The sequence below is a fragment of the Pongo abelii genome, chromosome 2, assembly GCF_028885655.2.
Source record: "Pongo abelii isolate AG06213 chromosome 2, NHGRI_mPonAbe1-v2.0_pri, whole genome shotgun sequence".
Taxonomy (NCBI): Eukaryota; Metazoa; Chordata; class Mammalia; order Primates; family Hominidae; genus Pongo; species Pongo abelii.
In genome coordinates this window covers 144,409,226-144,432,717 of record NC_085928.1, presented here as the reverse complement: position 1 = coordinate 144,432,717, position 23,492 = coordinate 144,409,226, and the positions used below count along the sequence as shown (strand labels likewise).

At 48.7% G+C, this 23,492-nt stretch overlaps 1 protein-coding gene across 2 annotated transcripts in view; it reads right to left on the bottom strand.

The window, feature by feature from the left end:
- Positions 1-23,492, bottom strand: part of EPHB1 (EPH receptor B1) — a 446,794-nt gene that overhangs the window by 307,751 nt on the left and 115,551 nt on the right. For both annotated transcript variants that reach the window (XM_024244263.3, XM_054552661.2), the window contains exon 2: positions 7,467-7,531. In XM_024244263.3, the coding sequence (XP_024100031.1) occupies positions 7,467-7,531 (65 nt within the window). The remainder of the gene's footprint in view (positions 1-7,466; positions 7,532-23,492) is intronic.

Sequence of the window (23,492 nt, the reverse complement as noted above, 5' to 3'; positions counted from 1 at the left end):
GGCCCACTCAGAGCTAATTCCAGGGCTTTTACTGGGGGACCCAGGAGGAGATGTCTGCTCTTCTCCAGGGCATACAGATGAAAAAGGCTATAGGGGCTGGGGCTGCTGCAGACGGACATCTTATGACCAAGAAGAACTCCAGCATGAAACCTACACTGTGGGAGTAGAGAGAGGAGAAAAAAGGATGGGAAGACAGAGAGAAAAGAGATAAAACAAGAGAGTAGGGAGGAGGGATCGATTGATAACCACCCAAACTTGAAGCCACACCAGCCCCTGGACCATTCAGTTTCATGAGCCAAGCTATCCTTCAAGACTGGGTTTTGCTTTTCTGTCACTGGCCACCAAAAAGCCCTGACAGATACTAAAGCATAGAACGAGAATAGCTTCCAGCAATCAGCGATCAGGTCCAAAGCTCCCAAGTCCCCATTCAGTGGTGCCCGTCTGAGAAATGATGGCCAACCCCATCTTCTTCTGCCCTCCTGCCTCTGGCATGTCCTGAAATTCAAATGTGGTGAAATTCCATTCACAAAACCATTTTGCCCAGAGCTAAATTTCTCTTGGATTTTTCTAATCTAGCTCAGGCTTTTCTGTCTTAATAAGCATGATTGAATCACTAAAGGAAGAAAACAGAAAATTCAGCCCTCCAGAGGGTTAGTGATGTGCTAACGTTTCCTAAGTGTTTACCAAGGAAAACTTTTTACTGATATTGTTTCATGTATGACAGAGTTATCATCCTTACCCCATTGAGCAGAAATGAAAACTGAGACTGAAGAAGTCTAAATAACAGACCCAAGATCACACAGGCAGGGAGTGCAGATCCAGAAAAATAGCCAGTTTATTTGATGCCAGGACCTGAGGCCTTAACTGCTTCTCCATAAAGGTCTTACCCATCAGACCAGATAAATCGTAATTGATTTTGCTCGGCTTTGGAATGGATGAGGTGTTATTAGAGTGGGTTTCTCTCCTGAGTGTGCTTTCCTGAGTCATTTGAGGTGGGCAGCTGGTGGGGGATCTGACAGGGACTGAGGAGACAGCCAGGGGCTGCCAAGTGGCCTAGACAGCGCATAAACAACCAAGCAGCAGCTGTGCATTCAGCCTGCGCACCGGCACTCATGGGCATGTATCTCGTATCAGGAGTTAATTTACCAAACATGGACATTCAGATACGTGTTGTTCCCTTCACAGAAGCCTGCTCTAGAAGCTCTCCATTCAGTCTAATAATCCTCCCATTATTGAAAGTGTTTCCAGAACTCTAGAACTGCTTACCGAAGCACAGGGTGAGATCAGCTAATTTAACTTCATACATACACACACACACACAAACACACACACATACAAGCATATGTATGCAGACACACACATATATATACATACATATATACATTCATATATATTCATACACACATATACAGATACACGTATATACACACATATACATATATACACACTATATACACATGTACATGTATGCATATATACAGACACATAGCACATATATACATATGTACAAACAGATATAGACACACATATATACACATGTATACATACATACACAAATATACATACGCTCATATATACATGCACACACATACTTATATTTCTAAAGATATATATATGCACACATACATACACACAGAGTACACATGAGCCCAGCTCACTCATCCTGAAGGTTCATGAGGCTTGACTTCGGACTTCCTTCCTGTTTTTCCTCTATCACAACCCCTTTCCTATAGTGAAGATCTGCCAGTGTTAAAGTAGTCAACAGAGCATCTCACAGACCCTGAAGGTGGTTCCACAGGACAGCACAGGAGGAGGTGGAGACTGGAAGCCCTCACAGCACTTTTTTGAAAGTAAGAACTCAGGTAGATGTTTACACGTAAGCCACACATCTCACAAACACAGAAACTTACACACACAGAGGCCAATGGTGGCCCAAGTACAAATGGCCATGAGCCCTGGCCAACCACTTCAAAAGTAAAAGAACTGTGGACTGAGATTTCCAACAAGCAAGTTAAATAAGCCTCTTGATCAGAAGGACTAGGTTTGCCTTTCTAATCCATCACAGCCAGGGGCTGAAAGCAACAGGGACTTTCTTCTGCCTGTCCTGGTCCCCTTTATTATGCTTATCTCAGGAGAAGTGGCTCCATGTGCATCACTAATTATGCTCTTTAAAAAGATATTGACAACCAATTGGGTGTTAAGAGGCCTACAACAAACATGTTACAGTGTATTTGGGTTACAGTAAGCCTAAACTGAGTGTTTCCTAAGTTCAGGGGCCTGTGATGGAGATGCAGACAGGTATTAAGAATGATCGTTATTCATTTACTCAGTCAACAAAACATTAATCTGATCCTGTCCTATGCCAGGCTGGTGCTGGGCACCAGGGACACAAAGAGGGAGCTGACTCATTCTCTGACCAGTGCAAGAGACTGACACATCAACAGATATTTAACTTATAGAGCGAAGGACAATATGTTAGAGGTTGGTACAAAGCCCCACAGGCTTAAAAAAAATGGGGCACCCACTCCACCCATGGTGGGAGGAGCATCCAGGAGCATCCCAGAGGGGCTGAGAACAAAACTGACACCTGAGAGACAGAGTGTCGGGGAGAAGGAACAGAGTAGGGAGGCCAGGGAGCATCTAGGAACTGGAGCAGACCTGGAGGTGCAACCAGAAAGACTGCTACTTACAGAGCACTGCCCACGGCTGGGCACAGCGCTGACTGTTTATCCATAGGACCTCTCCGAACTCCCCACTGCCTAGAGGTCCAGAAATGTTAAAGGTTAGGGAATCTTTCAGGGCAGGGCTAGAAGCCACCCAAAGAAAGGGTCACCAGGGCCCGTGGTGAGGGTCCCTGGGCTAGCCCATTAGTGGGAGCTCAGCCTCTCCCTGGCATTTGTTACTTAGTAAATGTGTTTGTTACCTTTTTCCTCTGTTCACCAGGTAGCCCCTGATTTAGATTAAACCTAAAGGCCTTCAATGAAAGGCAGGGTGCTGCAATAGATTATAAAGCAGCATTTTTAATCTGGGTGTACTTTCTGGTTTTGACATGTAATATTGCTTTCCAACAATAAAACTGAGAATGATTTGTGGGCTTTGTGTAGGTGAGTGGTCCAACCCCTTCCTGTATCTGGTAGTTCTCAAGTACAGCATCGAAGGCACACACTTAGCCCCATAAAAGGAAGAGTCCCTTGGCCTCTCTCTGGGTCTGAAAGCCTGCCCCACAGGCTATGCACTGTGGATGGGGCCCATTGCAATGCCAGCTGGGCCCCTGGCAGCATGTGTGCCTCCTCTGGATGGGGCAAACCCAGTTCCTTTGAGGCCTCCAGAACAATCTCTGCCTTAAATATCCATGCATGGTATCCTGACTGCAGAGAAACAATCTGAGGACTTTCCCTCCTTTTTGGGCTGACAGTCCATCTCTCTCCCCAATCTTCTCCACACTAGGTCTCAGAAAAAGGTGGACCCCTGCTCTCCCAAGCCTCCTGGCTTCTCAAACACCTGAGCTCCTCAGTGCCATGCAGTTCATCCTCTTCTGCTCCAGCAGCTCACACCATGAACCACTCAGAGCCTCTTCACCCGGAAGACCTCTGTGTGTCTTAAATCTGATGTCAAGGTGCCAGGTCTTCCTCCAGTCCCAGCCATGCCATCACATCTGTTCTTTAGCCTCACTGAGACCTACATCTGGGGCCCCTGGGCTGGTCACACCAGTCCCTCCTGGCCTCACTCTCTTTCCTGTGGGGTACATGTCATGAAATAAGGTGCCAGCGTCCTCAGCCCCTGGCCCCTTCAGTCCTGCCATTTTTTCCTGTGCAACCAGAACTCTGGATGATCCCACTGCCACAGCTCTTCCAGGCAGTCACGCAGCTGAAGGAGGCCTGTAGATCAGGATCCTTACCCGTGCACAGTTGTCAGCCACAATTCAGCTCTTACTCCTTGACATATTCCTCCAAAATATGCCCAGCCTCTCTGCAGCTCTCAGTAGCAGTTCCTTTTGTGCCCTCTCAACACCTGCTACCCGGACTCCACATGCCTCACCCTCCAAACCTACTTCCAACCTCAGAGAGGAGACACGCAGCTGAGAGGAATTTTCTATTTCATGGATCTGTCACGTCAAAACTGAGCACTCTCAGCTCTCTGTAGGTGCCTTTATCTCGTCTTGCTATTTAAACAGGAAAGGAGCCATTTCCCTGGGAGAAGCAAATGTGCCCACAGCCCCTTGTTCCCTCCATCTACCAAGCTCTGTCCTCCTTCCTCTTACCAACTGCTGTCTCTATTGCCCACCTCCTACTGACTCTTCACCTCTCTGCTTTCTGGCTTCCTATGCTGGGCCCCTCTGAAACCATCCGTATACTTAACCATAGGGTTCTTGCAGCTAAACCCAGTGGAAATGTTTAACACCCAGAAGCATTTGCCACTTTTGTGCCCTTCTCCCTGACACACTCTTCCCCTGGCTTCTAAAACTGGACCTCCTCTTGGTTTTCTCCTGCTCCCAGCCCACTCTTTCCCAGTCTCCTGGTCAGGTTCTATTTGGCACTTCAGTGCAGGTTATCCATCCAAAGCTCTCACCTCTTTCCTCTCTGGACACTCCCTGAGAAACTGCAGCCATGCCCCAGGCTCCCATCTCACTGACATGGGGCCACCTTCTGATTCCATTGCCCCTAAGTCAAATACTGATGGCACACCTTCCCGTGGGTGCCTCAGAGACGCTTCAAGCTTGACAGGTCCCAGACTGACTCATCCTCTTCCCACCCAAGCATACTCCTCCTCCTGTGTCCTCTGACTCCAAGGATGGCACCATCATCCACCCACTTGCTCAAGTCAGAAACTTTCAACAGTGAAACATTGAGTCAGGTAGTGAACTAGGTGTAAGTTGCCAATGATGAACAAATGCAGAGTCCTGGCCACCCTGGAGGTTATAATATGGCTGAAGCGGGGCTGGAAATGAATCAAATTCTAACACAGAGAGATATAAACTTTGGGACTGTGTATTGTGCTATTGGTAAAGCTCCCTGGCACTGAGAAGACCTGTGATGGGGTATTCAACATGACTGGGATGCAGAGAGCGTATCCCTGAGGATGGACGCGAGCAGAGATCTGAAGATAATAAAAGGAGAAGTCAAGAATCAGTTCTGGTTTCTGGCCTTTAAAAATGTGCTAAGATTTGGACAGAGAATGCACGTGTGTGGGTGGGGAAAGGAAAAGGGCGTGAGATCTGCTTGGACCATGTTGAGACTGATATGCCCATGAGCATCCAGTGAAAGAGGTGGCAGCTAGACATGTGAGTCTGAGCCAGATACACTAACTTGGGAGTCACTGGTGTGTTCACAGAATTGGAGGGTACTGTCCTGGAAGAGCACAGAGGAAACAGACAAGCAGGCCTGGGATGGAAGCATAGTCCTTGATCCTCCTTTTCCACCCAGACCAAAGGCCATGTTGACCCTCCCACTGGTCACTGTCAACTAGACAGACTCAGAAGCTACTCGGGGCACCAGGAGAAGAATGATCTGGCTGTGTGTTGCCTCACAACGAGTGTTGGGGAAAGGCAGCTGAGCATGCTGGTAGCAAGTGGGGAGGGCAAACAGGCAGAGCCCAGGCAGCTGCTGTCTCTAAAGGGCATACCTTGACTTTGAATGTTTCCCTCAAGGAGAACCTTCCTTGCGAAAGGATATCAGAAGTATAAAGAAAACAGGTGTTGTGTACAAAAACCAAGGGAAAAATTAACCATAAATTATGTCGGGGCCTTGTAAAAACACACAAGACTTCAAACAATAACATAATTTGTAAAAGACGGCAAGTTCTTAATATCCAGGTGATATGGAAGAACTGCTGCCTCATCAGCTTTACATAAAGTCCCAAGTAAAAGTGGGAAGGTTTTCCTGGTTGCCCACAGTATTTCTGGCATGACTTGGACTTGTTCAGCGTGGTCTGGCTCTGGCCTTGTCCCCGCTCCCTGCTTTAGGGAATGCCAGCTCATTTTGGACCTTGCTTCCCTGTTTCAAGGCATCATGCTTATGCCTCGAGCAGTGCAGTTCTTCAAATGCTCGGATAGAGTAACAGTGACAAACCAGTGGAGAATGCACAGGTGAGATAACTGTCCGCCCTGTGACCCAAATGTCCCGATTAGAACCATCCCTGCAGCAGAACCAAGGCATGGTGATGATGTGCTATGCTGGAGATCCTTCATGGGGCGTAGAGGTTACAGGGATGAGACGCAGAGAGAAGGTCTGGGACAGAGGAGGAGGCCCAGGGCCGCCCTGTCCCAGCTGGACATCACCCACTGGCTGGGATAAAGAGAGCACTCCCACCTCCTCTTGCCTTCTCCCTTCATGATTAACCCCTGATATTAGCCAACTGCCCAAGCCAGGGACATGAACATCATCTCCACCTCCTCTCTCTTTCTCTCCTTCCTGCCATAGTCCATCCATTGCCAATTTGTCCTCCTTAACTTCTCTCAAACTAGCCTCTGCATATCCTATTTTAACTTGATTCTTTTGTCACACCCAAGACAGCTGAAAGAGCCTCTTAAATGCCTTTCTCTCAACTGTTCTCTACAATCCTATCAACAAGTGTGACCATTTCCTTCTCCTGCTCAGGATCTCTCCATTTCCTATGGGATAAAATCCAAGTTCCCTGCTCAGCATGGCAGTCACAGTCCATCGCCACCCTTCCAGGTTCCAACTTACCCTCCAGCCCCATCTCAGCAGCATTCACACCATGCTCTGTTCCATACACACAGACTCTTCCCTCCTATGTGTTTTCATAATCTCATCATCCCTTTCAACCAGCATTCCTCCTACTTAGAACATCTTTCCAGGCTCTCAGTACAACATCTGTCAATCTCCTACTCATGCTCTAAAACCCAGCTTGCTTGCACCTTGTCTGTAAAGGCTTCTTGCCTAACCTCATGGTTTCTCATTCCCAACTCTGTGCCCACACCTACCTGTTGATCTCCAGTGCCACACACTGGTTCCCACAGGAGGCCATGAGCTCCTCAAGGATAATCTATCTTTGTAGCTGGCCAGGTACATGAACACTAGACAAATAAATCATGAATGTGTCTCCAAGGCAAGGTCTAGGTGAAAGGGAGTCTTAGCCATTCTGAACTCTACCTCCTCCCTCATATCTTTGCCTTTGCTGCAGCCCTTTGGGCATCACAGATCTCTGATTTGCCTCAGTGCCACTAGCCTGCGTGCCCCCATCCCCACACAGCCATGGCCCTAGGTGTCTAGGTGTCAGCTTTCAGAAACGACTGTGTCAAGAGATGGTCTACATCAGCACACGAGGCAGCAGCTCAGGTCTGAGACCCCCGGTGCTGTCTTTACATGGATGGGCAGTGGACACAGCCATTCACACCTGTATTCCATTCCCCACAGGTACTGCTCTGGGCAGTCTCTACTCTCCTAGATATCGTATGGGTCCAGGACCTCACAGCAGGATTGAAAGATGAATGGTTTGATACTTACCCCTGATGCAGGATTGGCCGTCCAGCCCAGCTCTGCAGTAGCCGTTCTGGTGTCCATTAATGTTTCTGTAGATTAAAAAGAAAAAAAGAATAAACAAAAACTATGAGTCAGAAGGATTGCTATACAGTGGCCCTCAAGGTCACGAAGTTGTTTGTGATAGTAAATGACAGTACTACAAGGAGGTTTGTGCATCTTCAAGCCCAGGCCCCTCTGTGAAGCCCAAGGCTCAGATAGCAAAAGAAGCCTGCCAAGATTATGCAGCTTATGGCAAAGTTGGATACAGACTTTAAGTCTCATGCTAAGTCCAGTGCTCTCTCCCCGGTGACCCCAAGGCTCCTGTGTAGGATGAAGTCATCTGTGCACCCACCACTTTACCCCCAAGACCCAGCTTCTTCCCAGATTATTCTTCCCAGAGATTCTGCCAGGGCTGTGTTGACCAAGTAGCCAAATTTAATTCCTTCCTCAAGCCTTTCTAGGCCACCTCTTTCTGCCTTCTTCCTCCCCATTATGCAGCTTCTCTGGCCTCATGTGTCTGCCCTCCTTCCTCTCCACACATTCTCCTCTGCCTCCTCATCAGGCATCTATATTGACACCCTTGGGTGACTTCCCATCAACTCCAAAGGGCTCACATAGCTTTGTCAAAGGTTTCACATAGAACACAAACACACATCCCACATCCCAGCAGCCTACCATGCAGGTGATGAAGTGGCAAGGGTGGCCACAGCAGCCAGCTCATTACCATCCTTCCTCTGGCCACAGGAAAGGAAAGAAAGACACCTGGATGCTGCTGTGAGCTCCTAGGAGCCGTCAGGGATAAACTGCACATATTTAAAATGTATGATTTGATACATTTTGATATATATGTACACCAGTGAAACCATCACCACAAATTAAGATAATAAACATATTCATCATACCCAAAAGTTTATTTAGTCCCTTTGTAATCCTTTCCTTCCTCCTGCTCCTAACCCACCATGTCCCTGTCCCAGGCAATGACTCATCTGCTTTCTGTCACTGTAGAATAGATGGCATTTTCTCACATTTCATATAAATGGAACCATATAGTATATGCCATTTTTTAAAAATCTGGCTTCTCTCACTCAGCATAATTATATTAAGACTTATTCATGTTGTTGTGTATACCAATAGCTAATTTCTTTTTATTGCTGAGTAATACTCTTTTGTGTGATGTGCCACCATTTGTTTATTCATTCACCTGTTGTTTCCAGTTTGGAGCTATTATTGTGAGAGTCTATGGGAGTTCCAGTTCCTCCATATTTTCATTGACACTTGGCATGGTCATTTGTTTTTAACTTTAGCCATTTTAATCAGTGTGTAGTGATATATCATTATGGTCCTAATTTTCATTTCCTTGCTGGCAAATGGTGTTAAACATCTTGTCACATACTTATTTGTCATCCATAAATCTTTGAAGTGTCTATTCAAATCTTTTTCTCCTTTTTAAATGGATTATTTTCTTATTATTGAGTTTGAGAGGTCTTTATATATTCTGAATACAACTCCTTTTTCAGATATATGCTTTGCAAATATTTTCTCCCAGTCTGTGTCTTATGTTTTCATTTTCATAACTGTCTTTCAAAAATCAGAAGTTTTTAATTTTGATGAAGTCTAATTTATCACTTTGTTTTCTTTTACAGTTCAGTGCTGTGTCTAAAAAATCTTTGCCTAACCCAAGGTCACAAAGATTTTTTTCTCCTACCTAGGTCTATGGTTCAAGTTAATTTTTGCATAAGGTGGAAGGTACTGGATCAATGCACTTTTTTCTTGATGTGGATATCCAATTGTTGCAGAGGGACAAACACCTCTACGCAAATAAACTAGCAAAGACACTTTAAAAAATTTACACAATGGTGCTATATGGGCAGGTGATGGTGTCCTAGACCCCTGCATTCCCAGGATATGTATCAAGGGAACAGACACAGCACCTCCCAGCTGCATAGCCACTCAACAAACAGGGAAGGGTACAATATAAATGATGCATTGTTTGGGGTTTTTTTTCCCCTTGTCCTTCCCACTGCCTCCCCTTCCCATAACCATGAGAACAGCCGCTCCTTGTTTACCGCATCAGGGAGGAGATGTGAATGCAGAGTCACAAAATCTTGGGCCCATTATGAACTAGAAGAACCCTGTCATAAACCAAAGGTTTGGAGAGAAACCCATCCCAGGAGCAGGACTAAGGGAATTAAAACAGAAGTGATAAATGGGGAGCTATGTGGAAGAAAGGGTCTTCCTATGCTCTCATTGCTCACTCAATCCCAAAGACCTACCCACTCCGCAAGAGAAATGCTGAGAGCCTGTCCAGGACACAGGGGCTTGGATATTCAGCATCCTAGGGAGGAGAGGGAGTGGCCAATGGCCCCACCAGACTAACATGGCACTCAGGGACCGCAGGTGGGCCAAAGGGCCTGAGTGGGTCTAATGAGCGGGGGACCTGGGAGCACCCAATGGTGACCTGCATGGGATATAAGCAGGGTTCAGGTGGGGTACAGGGTATCTCAGCAGGTGCCTGTGTGGACAGGAGCCAACAGAGCCAGGGAGCGCCTTCCTCCACAGCTTAACACGATGGGCCTACCTGTAACCCAGATGGCACTTCTGCTACCCCAGTGAAACAGGGGCTCAAACTGGAAATGAACAGAAGTAAAAGGAAATAAAGAAAGCTGCATTTTCCTACCCATGTGAGTTTGTGTTCGGATTGAGTCGTGCCCCATGCATATTTGAAGGAACATAAGCATTGGAGCAGGCTTCTTAAGTTTGTTTTTGTCTCCAATTCTTCTGACAGCTGGGGAGGCTGGTCCCTGCTTAGAGCAGCTCTCCCTCCCTCCCCCCCATCTCCACTTCACAGCACTAATAATGATCATCATGACACACCAAATTTACATAATACACTTCTCAGAAGACACTCCATGAGGCTCTGTAGAAACTCATCTCCATGATTATTAAAATGTCTCTGCCAGGTGGGCCTGAAACAGAGGCAACTGAATCCTTGTGGCAGAGTTGGGAATCGGGATACAGGAAGGTGCAGTGCTTTCTCTCAAGTCACACAGTTTCCCACCCTGACACCAACAGCCTCAAATCTCAGCACATGGACCACAAGGCCGACTTGGGCTTTTGAGGGGCTCTGCTGAAGCTCTGGGGTTGGGCAGGAGAGAGATCCTCACTCATAAAGTGAAGAAGCCACAAAAGCTCCCAGAATAATGCATCCCCCATCCCAACAGCAAGATCATGTTGGAGGAGCAGGGAGCGGGCAGAGGATGGTGGTGAGGAAAAGAGTCCAGAATCAAATAAAAGAATCAACCTTACTTCTTTGACGTCCAAGGACTCATTTGTTTTGTTAACCCCATAAATACAGCCCAAGACTTCATATTAGTCAAGATCACCTGCTCCAGGGCTGTAATTAAATCTGCTTCTAAATAATGTTTTCCACACACTCTGTTGGACAGAATTTGCAGCAAGAGAAATCCATTTCTTTACATCTGCCCATTGTGGAGACAGAAGACCATAAAACCATAAACCATCCACTCGATATGATTAAGGGCAGTTTCTTTTCTGGCACAGAGAGCTCCTGATGATGGCATTACACTCTAGTGGGGGCTGAATAAAAGTGATTTGAGCAGGTTTACATCTCCCTGGAGAGGAAGAGTGCACTCATTTGCATTTATAAAGCATATTGAGAGTTCTGGCAGAAAGTTATGGTGGAAGCACAATTAAATATTTACCATCACTTCTGCTCTCAAACAGTGGCACGGGGACCAACCCAGCTGGAAGTGCGTGTGGTGTTGTCAGATCTGGGGATTCCTGCAGAGGACACGACTCTGGGACCCATGCTCAACACCCTCTGGGAGCACGTACTCAGCGCCCAAGGGGAGATCGCCGGGAAGGGCACACGCATGGTGGAGAGAGTGCCGGTGTTGGCAGACCAGGTCCCAAGTCCCATCTTCACTACCTAGAAGAGATATGACCTTGCTCGTGTCATACAACCTCCCCCGTCCCTCTGCCCTCCCTCTGTCTCTCTCTATCTCTCTCTCCATCTGTGCCCCTCATCTGCAGGATGGGCCTAGTGCTAACTAGTAGGCAGGATTACGGGGGGAGAAGGTAAGGCTGAGTGAAATAAAACACTGTGAAACATGAGGTATTGCTATTACTATAACTTAAATCACTCTAAGCTTTAGTCTCTTTAGCTATGACAAGAATCTGATATGGTATATTCTATATGATATCGATAAAGTATCTTTAAGAATCTAATTATGTTACACATCTAATGATATTTCATCTGCTTTCTTCTTTGCATTGTTGTAAAGACCAAGGGAATAACACATGTTGGGGATACAACAATGCATATAAATTGATGTGTGCCCTAGAGAAATTCATGGTTTACTTGAGGAAAGGACAAGAAGCAAAGTCATAACTGGCACCCTATTCTGGCTGAGCCTATGAGAAAAAGACTGGAAAAAGGAACTGGAAAAATTCTTCTGTATGTGGGGAACAGCTGTGCCTGTCCCAACAAGGAGCATCAGAGAGATTCGCCCTGTGTGTAGGCAAAGGGAAATGCTTGAGGTTTCCTGGAAAGGGGTGGGCAGTGGTGAGGAGGGAAGAATGGAGTATCTCCCCCTGCCTCTTGGGACAGAGATGGGAGAGTGAGTCCTAAAAGCAACAGTGGGAGGGGCAAGAACCAGTTGAAGGGAATGAAGTAGGAGTCATCCCAAGCAATGGGAGAGTAAGAAAAACAGTGAGCAAAAGGAGAAGGGAGGCTGAGAAGGGAGATAGAAGGGATCTCTGGCAAGGGTTGGCTTGACTTGCAGGAACCTGGGAAGGATGAGATGCATAAGAAACCTGGCATAGAGCCAGGTACTGTGGTGTGCACCTGTAATCCCAGCTACTCAGGGGAGACTGAGGTGGGACATCTCTTGAACCCAGAGTTTGAGACCAACCTGAGCAACATAACGAGACCAACCTGAGCAACATAACAACAACAAAAAAAAACCTGACAGAGAGATCCCATATTCCCAGGGAACACTTCCCTGTAGAGGCTTCAGTATGGAAACTCTCAGGGCATTCCCACCAACCAGTGGGGCCACCACCTGGGGGTCCGGATGGTGGGGCCAGGTCTGAGCCTCCTGTGAGGAAGAAGAGGCAGCTACTGCCTGGCCCTGCAGGCAGTTTCTGTTTCTATCTGGATTGGCACCTTTGGATATACTGACATTTGGGAAAAATTAGACACCCATCATGTTGAAAAGGAAATAAACCCTCTTTTTACAGCTCTTCCATGCTTTTTGGAGAGACATTAATCAGATATTCAGTTGAAATATTTACAGTATCCTTCCATCATGGTAACAAAATACAACATATACTAACAGATGGAATAGCAGCTTCCAGGCCTTTTCTGAGCAGTGCCTTATGTGTATTTGATAAGGCAAGTCCACAGACCTTTCAAGCAGGACAGGGCTAGTGCCACCATACAGTCATTTCCCTGTGTTATTCTTCACAGCCCACAGAACTCTTTAAGCCTGAAAGCCACACTATGGAATAGCTCGAGAACAAAGCTGCTATTATGTAAATGCAAGCAGCCGAGAGTTGGTCCCACTGCACAAAGGACACACAGCAGCCCCAACTCCTTCCCTCTACCTCTGCAGAGGATCCTTTCAAGAGAGCTGCAAAGTGGTAAAAAGGGGTTCAGGTATGCATTCAACAAAGAATTTTTAGTAACTCCCATGGAGATGGGGGGAAGGGAGTGCTGTGCAAGCAGAGACGAACAGGGAACAGACAGACATCCCAGCCCTCAGGGAGCTTGCAGCTACACAGAAAACAGAAATTATTCCAATAACCATGCAAATAGATCTGCAAAGGCAGCCTCAGTGAATGGTAGGAGATGGACTCATAGGAACAATGTGAGCATGGAATAAAATGGCAGGTGTATGGAGCCTGGTAGGCAGCTGGAACTTCCTCCTTCTTTTCCCCAGCCCCTGGCTGTTGAAAGCACAGAGACCATCCCCGTCCCCTTCACATATTTGTGTATGAGCACACACACAGGCACATGCATACACACACACACACACACACACACCTGCCCTAAGACAGTCCATACTGGCAAGAGTGGGATATATTAAATAATAAACCCCAGTCCCAAATCCAGACTGCATTAGGTGCCAAGGGTGTGCGTGGCCGGGTCGTCTGCCTTCCCTAGGGGTCTCTGAGCTGTCCTCCGGACCTGGTCTGCACATGCTCTGCTGGCTGGGCAGGCCAGCCCTATTGGCATGGAACTCCTGTATGATGCCCACATGGCTCCTCAGGGTGTCTACTGCCCTTGACCCTCAGCCCTTGCAACAGGGGCCCAGCACTAAAGGTGTTTAAGCCCCAACTTCACACCATGTCCGGACCTCCTGCTGCCTGTACAGGCTGGTCTCCCTGTAATCTCATCCCTACCCGTCTGAATTGGCCTCATGTTGCCTGCTGGCTTTGGGTTTTGGAATGGGATTGGTTGATTGTAAACTGTTAAGGGCACCAGCCTGTCTTCTATCATGACCAGTGCCTGGGCCCAGCACAGCCACAGAAGTTCAAAGAGAACGTGTTCCAAGCAAACTTTCCACAAACCATCTCCCATGTGTCTCCCCCATCTAAATCTTCTCCCTCCAGCAATTCTCTTCTTCTTCACACCAAACCCTTCCAAACTTCCCTGGAGCCCAGCTGTGAAACTTCGGCAGCATTTAGTTTTGATTCCTTCCTCTACTTCAGTCTTTTACTCAATCATTAACCATATTCCAATGGTTCTTTTTTCCTTTACAGCATCTTTTTCAGATGTGTATTCCTTTTCATTCTCAGCACCCTATCTGACTCCAGGGCTTCATTCCTGCACATGAGGACCACAGCAATCACCTCGTAACTGATGTCTCATCCAGGAGGCCTCATCTGAGTTGCTCTTTATGCAGCTGGCGCCTTCATTGTCTGATAATGTAAATAGTTCAGCTTTTTAAAGAGTAATATGGCCACACTAAAGAAAGGCTTATAGAGTCTCAGGCCCTCTGACCACCTAATAACTTCACTCCCAAGAATTTGTCCAAAGAAAATAATTTCAGAAGTAAACAAAAAGCCCTATATCATGAAGCCGTTCATTGCATCATTATCTAAACTATGAGAAAAACCGGAACCAGCCCATCCATAGTGGAAGGAAGAGGTGCAGGATAGCACATTCACACGCCTGGAGTGTTATGAAGACAATGTAGCAGTAAGCAGAATGTGAGCAGTGAAAGAGAAAGCAGGAAGCAGAACTGTGTGAGCCAACAGATGCAACTCAGGAGACAGTGTTTCAACTGAGTGAAACAGCAACTACCTACAAAAACTAGGCAGCAAGATGGAACAGCTGCTGGGTGGGGGATGTTGGTTTACAGATGAGCTTCCTAATTATTACTATGCTGCTTTACACGACACAAATTCAGAAATAAAAATTTAACCAATTTTCAGAAAATGACTCTTTCATCACATCTCATTCCTCTACTTTATGATTTTCAAAGTCTCTCCACTAACTCTAAGATATGCCACAAATGCCTGGCCTTTAAGAGCTTTCTGATCTAAACCCACCTCTTCCAAATTGATCTTCAGTTCCCTAAATGAAGCCCTTCTTCCAGCACCCCATTTCTGCTCATGCTGTTCCTCTTGCCTGGACTGTCCTCCTCCTCCCCTCTACACACCTGAAAGACTCGACCTAGTCCTACTCATGGAGGTCTTCCTTCCACTACAGAACTCATACTGTTTGAATGGTTGGTTTTCGTTATCACTTTATATATCTGAGTATATTCGAAGTACCTTCAGAGCACAGAGCTGTGACTTCTGTCCCACAGAGCTTGGTCAGATGCCCTCATACAATATAAACGTTCAATAAACCCTGAAGATCTGGGTTCAAACCCCAGCTCCACAACTGATGAGCAAATCAACTCAGGCTGAATGCCAAAACTCTAATGTACAACACAGGTAGAGGCTTTCCCTCTTGCTTCCTGCCCTGAGTCAACAGAGACATGCCCATAAAGATGCTCTGTGTTTTCTTAAGAACACTCATTTGACTTAAATTTATTTATTGTCTTTGCCAGTGTAAAATGCTAGGCAAATGGAAGCTCTTATTGTATAAGTCTCCACTGGTTGATGTGTGGTAATGGCCAGTGAGGAAGAGAAGAAACAAGCCTGAGGAAACTGAAGGTGCCAATCCAACCCATCTGCTGAATGACTGACCGATTGAATGAGTCTGAACAGGCATTTAAATTATAAAACAAACTGTGAAATTTGCTCTTTTAAAGGACATACAGATCAGTATAGTCCTCCCCACTACGTCCTCCTCCTTCTGTTTCTTTTATGTTCCAAGGTGCAATTAATTATGGTAACTAGAAAAAAGCCACACAGCTTAGATGGGTCACAGCATAGAAAGGTGCCTGAAGGAGTTGGGACAGGCCCTAGATTAGGTCTTGGTTCACACGTGGCATAGCCCATGAAAAAGCGGGAAGGCCCAGAGCCATTTCTCTCCCTCCAGGGCTCTTCCAAGGTAGACTTCCAGAGAAGCAGACCAGAGCATGGGGATATGGGAAGGTCTGTTCAATGTACAGAGCTGTGTAAGTCTGGGAATCAGCTTCAGAAGGGCTACCCTACCTGCCCAGCCCAGCTTGGCACTTGGTACATGGCTTTTGATGGTCGTTCTCCTCTAGGGTTCAGAGGGTTTCTTCTGGCTCTTAGTTCTTAGGGTGGTATCTGAGAAACACAACAAGAAACTATAGGGGACCTCTAGATCTACGATGGACTTTCTGCCTCTGGAATCCTCAGGTCCGGCATGGTCTTACAGTGGCTTAGTAGTGTGTATGCTTGTACTATGTGAGTGCTTTTCACTAATAAAATATGGAACTTACTTTAGAAGCTGTATTAGTTTCTTAGGACTGCTGTAACAGCACCACAACCTCAGTGGCTTAAAACAACAGAGGTGTTCAGAAGGTTAAAAATCCCAAATCAAGACGGTATTGAGAGGTGACAGTGTGCTAGCAGCCCTTGCAGCCCTTGCTCGCTCTCAGTGCCTCCTCAGCTTCAGCGCCCATTCTGGCTGTGCTTGAGGAGCCCTTCAGCCCACCGCTGCACCGTGGGAGCCCTTCTCTGGGCTGGCCGAGGCCGGAGCCGGATCCCTCGGCTTGCGGGGAGGTGTGGAGGGAGAGGCATGGGTGGGAACCAGGGCAGTGTGCGGCTCTTGTGGGCCAGCGCCAGTTCCGGGTGGGCGTGGGCTCAGCGGGCCCCACACTCAGAGCTGCCGGCTGGCCCCACCGGCCCCAGGCAGTGCGGGGCTTAGCACCTGGGCCAGCAGCTGCGGAGGGTACGCTGGGTCCCCCAGCAGTACCGGCCCACCGGCGCTGCACTCTATTTCTCGCCAGGCCTTAGCTGCCTCTGCTCGGGGCAAGGCTCAGGACCTGCAGCCTGCCATGCCTGAGCCTCCCCACCCCACCCCGCCATGGGCTCCTGCACGGCCTGAGCCTCCCCAACGAGCACTGCCCCCTGCTCCATGGCGCCCAGTCCCATCGACCACCCAAGGGCTGAGGAGTGAGGGCGCACAGCGTGGGACTGGCAGGCAGCTCCACCTGTGGCCCTAGCGCAGGATCCACTGGATGAAACCAGCTGGGCTCCTGAGTCTAGTGGGGACTTGGAGAACCTTTATGTCTAGCTAAGGGATTGTAAATACACCAATCAGCACTCTGTATCTAGCTCAAGGTTTGTAAACACACCAATCAGCACCCTGTGTCTAGCTCAGTGTTTGTAAATACACCAACCAGCACTCTGTATCTAGCTAATCTAGTGGGGACTTGGAGAACGTTTGTGTCTAGCTCAGGGATTGTAAACGCACCAATCAGCACCCTGTCAAAATGCACCAATCAGCTCTCTGTAAAACAGACCAATCGACTCTCTGTAAAATGGACCAATCAGCAGGATGTGGGTGGGGCCAGATAAGAGAATAAAAGCAGGCTGCCCCAGCCGGCAGTGGCAACCTGCTCGGGTCCACTTCCAGCCTGTGGAAGCTTATTTCTTTCGCTCTTTGCAATAAATCTTGCTGCTGCTTATTGTTTGGGTCCACAATGCCTTTATGAGCAGTAACACTCACTGCGAAGGTCTGCAGCTTCACTCATGAAGCCATTGAGACCATGAACCCGCCGGGAGGAACGAACAACTCCAGACACGCTGCCTTAAGAGCTGTAATCCTCACCGCAAAGGTCTGCAGCTTCACTCCTGAGCCAGCGAGACCACAAACCCACCAGAAGGAAAAAACTCCGAACACATCCGAACATCAGAAGGAACAAACTCCGGACACGCCGCCTTTAAGAACTGTAACACTCACTGCAAGGGTCCATGGCTTCATTCTTGAAGTCAGTGAGACCAAGAACCCACCAATTCCAGACACAGGATCAGGGTCATACTTCCTCTGAACCTATCGGGGAGGATCTTTCCTGGCCACTTCTTGCTTCTGGTGGTTTGCCTGGGATCTCTGGTATTCCTTGGCTTGCAGCTGCCAACTCCAATCTGCCTACCTCGTTGCATGCTGCTCTCCCTGTCTCTCTCTGCCTTTATGTGGCATGACTATTTTATAAGGACACCAGTCATATTGGATAAGGGGTCTGTCGTACTGTAGTATGACTTCGTCTTAACTGTTTACGTCTACATTAACCCCGTTTCCAAATAAGGCTGCATTGTGAGGTACTGAGGGTCAGGACCTCAACATATCTTTTTTGTGAGGGACAGAATTCAACTGATTACAAGAGGGTTAGGATACTGGGAAATAGGGCTGTTGGATTTCCTCCAACAAATACTAGGTCCTGTGCTGGAAGCTTGGGGGACACAGACACAAGGAAGGCCAGGTGCTTCCTCCAAAGATATCCATTCTAGCAGGTGAGTGATGGTTTCTATTTGCTCCTCAAGGCCCACTGTCTACCCTTCTCTTCCCTGTCCTGGGCAAAGAGGGGCATCCACTGGATCCCTTCACCAGCAGGAGCCTATAGGACATGGGGAGTGAGATGCTCCTGCCTTTTGACAGGGAGAGGCTGGTGGCCCCTCCTATAGCTGTAGCCCTTGCCTAGTTCTGGGAAGATGGCTCCCTCCCCATGTCCTTCAAACCTAAGGGTGGTAAAAGCCCCCTGCTGCTGCTAGTCCCTGAGTGCTTTGTCATTCTTGTTGCCTGTCTTTAACTCTGTGAACCTTTGTAAACAGACCTTCATTAATCTCCCCTCAATCACCTCTTTCTACTGTGCCATCTGTTTCTGCCAGACCCCTGATGATGCTCAGGGCTTAAATTAGCCCATGGAAGGCAGCCCCCATATCTCCAACAACCCTCCCCCCAGAGTCCAGTAGTGCCCCACACAAGGAGGCAGCTACATGCCAGTGTGGCCAAGTCCTGAACACACTGGACTTGGATCTGATAGCCTTGGGTGTGAGTTTCAGCTTTATTGCTGTCTGGTTGTGAGACCTTGAGCAAATTACTCAGACATCTAAGGCTCATGTTCAGCCATCCACTAAATGAGGGTAATAATGTTCACTTCACAAGGCATTTGTGGGAAGTCAGTAAAATATTATTTACCAAGCACCTATTGCAGCCTCTGACAAGTGGTAGTTGGTCTGCAAAGTGCAGTCATTGTTATGTTTCCATGTTTGGTCCTGATGTGGGGAGTAGAAACTCTCACAAACCCAAGTCTCTTAGCTACATCCTTTGAGACTGGGCTGGCCACTGAGTCTCCAATCCTACTGTTCACTCTGAAGGGTGGACCTTGGTTCCACTGGGCCCTGAAAGCCTGGCTCCAAACCCATCCTTCAGCTTCAGTTCATTGAGAAACCCAACTTAGCCATCCAGTCACATTCTCTACAGCCAACTCCTGCACAACCACAGATGTGGGCTCTCGGTGCAGCCTCCACCTCCCCACATACACCATGCATGAGGGCATCTGGGATGGGCTTCTCTCTGGCTAGAGGCCACCCTGTGTGGCCCCAACTGGGTCTAAAGCAATGTAGGTCACCAAGGAGCCCAAATAGTTATACCATCACTGACCGCCACCAATATACACTGAGACATAGAACTGCACTGGGTGTTTTTGAAGAGCCTTTCTCTCCATGCCTGGCACACATGCAGAGCACAGGAGACTGGTGTTGAAGGGGCTCTAGCCACTGACTCCTCTGCTCTGGATGAACAGAGCCACATTCCAAACACAGTGCTCCCAGCATTGCCCTCCTCGCACTCTGCCCTCGACCGCTTGATGGAAGTGGGCTCTCCAGCCCTGGTACTGGTTGGTGGCTTGGGGGTTAGGGACCCCGGCCATAGAGTGTTTCCTCTTGGGAAGCAATCAAAAACTTAAGACAATAGTCTTTCCTCGCATCCACAGCACTTGGGAAGGGGGTGAGAAAGCAGCTGTATTATCCCTTTGAGTTTTCCCAAAGTCAGGGATGGTGCTTCAGAACAGGGGCAGCAGCAACCTCCCAGATAACATGCTGCTCATCTCCCTGATGTGTCGGACCTGGCAGGTTTGTTCTTTAGAGTAAAATGATTTTGATGGTATTCTTGCCTGACGTTAGATGGAAGTTCAGCGCTGGGCCTGCTCTCAGGAGACCGTTCTCATGAAAGGCTGGTGGCCAGGACTCTGAGCTCCCCGCTCACCCCTCCCATGCCCCTGCAGCCTCCACTACCTCTGTGTGCTCCCCACCACTGAGGGTGTTCTGGGCCTCCCTCGCTTTGGCCTCCCCACTCTTAGCACAACTTCCATCTCCATATGGTTCACTGATGGGCGGGGGCAACTATGGATGCAAGGACTGACGCTGCTCTCCAATAATGGTGAAGTCCTGAGCCAGTGAGACAAACACGGGAATGAGGAAAATGGAAAACCAAAAAGCCTTTCATTTGGGATACCAAAGTCCCAAACAGCCACAGTCCTTTGCTTTATTTTCCTTCTATCTCAGCTCCTTTTTCCATTCTGATATTAGGAAATGTCAGATTCCTCCAAATCCTAAAAGATGGCCAGACACCCTTTCATGCCCACAGGTGCCCTTTCCTATGTCTGCAAATATGCCACAGTCAGATAACCAAGAAGAAAACTGGGTCTTACCACCATGGCTGGGGACGCCAAGACCTCTCCAGCATCAAACATCTGTAGGCGGGAGCCAAAATCGCCAGACCATGTCAGTGGGCACAGACAGGCAGGCCTCAGAGGCTGCCCTCTGGCCCAGGCGTGGTGCTGGGCAGCCCCACCCACTCCCAGGCCATCAGGCATCAGGGGGCATTTAATCAGACCTGTAGGCAGTCTTCTATCCAAGCCTCACCTTCTCCTGACTCAGATTCCTTCCTGACACAGAGCATACCCTTCTGCCAATCCAGCAGCAAAGAGAGAGAGGCAGAGGCCAGGAGAGGAAAGAGAGCCACACAGGCATGCTGGGGTCCAGAAACAACCTTTAAATCAATGTCCCAGCATGCTGATGGTGCACGCCTGGCCAGAAGCTCACTGCTACTCAGTGCTACACCTATTTGCATTTTTGTGGTGAGAGTCAAAGACCTATTAAAATTTAGGAGCCTGGCATTTTCCAGTCTTCCAGCACCATGAATTCTAAGGGAGATTAAATCTGTTTGCCCCAGCAACTCTGACAGACCAATGAGTTTGCACCAATGGCACACGGGTAAGAACCGTGCATAATAAACCTGCTGCCTCCTGCTCTTTGTGGGCGAGATGAGAGAAGGCCTCTCACTTCATGGGGATGCAGGCACCCAGGGGGCATCAATCACCCTGGAGAAGAGCGGGGAGGAGAGCCTGCACGCCCATGCAAAATGACTCTCCAGCCCTAATGAAGGCCGGCGATGGATGGTGGCCCAGGCTCGTTAATCAGAAGGAATACACTGCCATCTGCCTCTCCCTGCCAGGCCCTCCTGGGCCCTCAGTCCTGATTGATCTGTGGCACAGTAATTCTCAGATGGCACAGGCACTGAGCTGTGCCCTTAGGGCCTCTGCATGCACTGGCAGCAGCTCCGGAGAACCAGGAGCCCTGGGTGGGATGGCTGTGGGGGGCTTGGGGATGTGCCAGTGAGGGGCAACCAGTCAGGGAAGGAAAGAGTGGGGGCTGGCCCAGAGGCTCTCAAGTTCTCCTGGACACATCCCAGACCAGACTGGTGCTGCTGAGGCTCCAAAGGCTGCACCACCATGCAGCTACCCCCAGGAGGCTGACACCAGCTGCTGCCATCCTCTTCCAAATATTCGCCATTCTTAGTGTTGCCATCCAGCGGCTGCTGCTCCATGGGTACCACTCCCCTCACATACAGTCTTCATAGCCTACTTCACTGCCACCTCTCCAGTTCAAGACCTCAGCCACCCCTCTTCAGAGAGCCAGGCTGGCCTACTGCAGTCCCCAGACTCCTACCCAGGAGTCTTCCCTCAGACAGAAGCTGACTGCATCATACCCTGACTCCACCCCACCAAATCCCTCCAGCCCTCTAAAACCCCACCATCATCCCTCTCGACCCTCTGGGAAGTTTGCCTAACTGCCCAGCCTTGGCTCTCCTCCTCCCCGGAAGATGTAGCCCACCTTGCACAAACAGCCCTAGCCCAGCTCTTCATGGCTTGCATTCTGTGCTGCCTTTTCTGTGGTTTCCTGCTCCATTTCCCTGCAGGCTCTGAGAGAACAGTGCCAGGATCTTCACTCTCACCCATGGGCTGCCACACCTTGCAGAGTACCTTGCACTCTGAGATGCCCTGTCCACTGCATCCACTGATGGCCAATGAGCCTTTCCTGCTGCATGATCCAGGCCCAGGAGTTCAAAGGCTGCAGGATGCAAGGTGGAAGCCTGGTCCGTTTTCCTCCAGGTGGCCTCCCCGATAACTTAAGCCACTGACTCTGTCCCATTCCTGAACTCTGCACAGTCTCACCATTCAGTGCAGGTCTCAATCACTCCACTTTTTATCCATCTCGCCCTGTTCCACGGGATTGATTGTGAAGTGCTTGCAACAGCTTTTCTTTCCCAGTTCTCACCCTGTCCTGTTGTACCACACAACCGCTGTCAACTGCACAGGAAGTCAAGGGGAGGATGGTGCTGGAATCAATGGACCACCAAGGGCCGACCCATGAGAGGAGCCTAATGAGAGTATGGCACACTCTTGGCTGTGAGATCATAGTTCTGACCTCCTCTAGCTGTGCAGTTGCCAGGGGTCAATGGGAAGATGCCCAAGGCCCCTCCAGTGCTACCCCTCTGACTCCACAGATGCTCCCAACTGCAGGAATGAATCTTTTGCCGTTCTACCCCTTCTTGTCAGGGAATGCATGTCCAGCCCTGCCTGTCACTCATGCTCCTATGTCCTCTGTTATCACCAAGATATCTGGAGAGTACTCTGGGAAGACTTCTATTTGTGTTTCCCAATCAATAGCATTGACTGGCTCCTGGCATCCAGCATGTCCTGAGATCCGAAATATTCACAATGCCATAAATATCCTCCTCACCAGCCTCACAGAGCTCTTGCAGTGAATGCCTCTGTGCATAAATGTCTTTGGAGGAATTTGAAGGTCAAGGCAGAGCTCCCATGCTGGCCTTAGAGCTGTCCTGGTTTTCCACAGTGGGGGGCAAACAGGCATGATGGCCTTAGAGTCCCTCCTGCCCTCCTACTCTGCTGTAAGCATTTGGTCTACCCATTATAGGAGGAAGGGAGGGCAAGGAGGGGTCCTGGGCCTCAAACCTCCCAGGGCCAGAGCAGTCACACTCAAAAAGGCTCCAAAGGCTTAGGGCCTTTGGACTTGCAGCCTTAGGGACTAGATAACTTCCACATCACAACCCAGATGCCCCAGGCCTAAGGATGGCACTCTTAGATACACTGCAGACATTTTATGGAATCATTCCCTTAGCAGCTAAACTGAGATTGAAGAGAGGCCTTACATACTCGTTTGTTGGAGGGAATGGACTAGGAGGCAGCCAACCACACTGTGTGGGGCTGGACCTCTCTCTTCTCGATCTTCCTGGGGTTGGCTGATCACTCTAGGCCC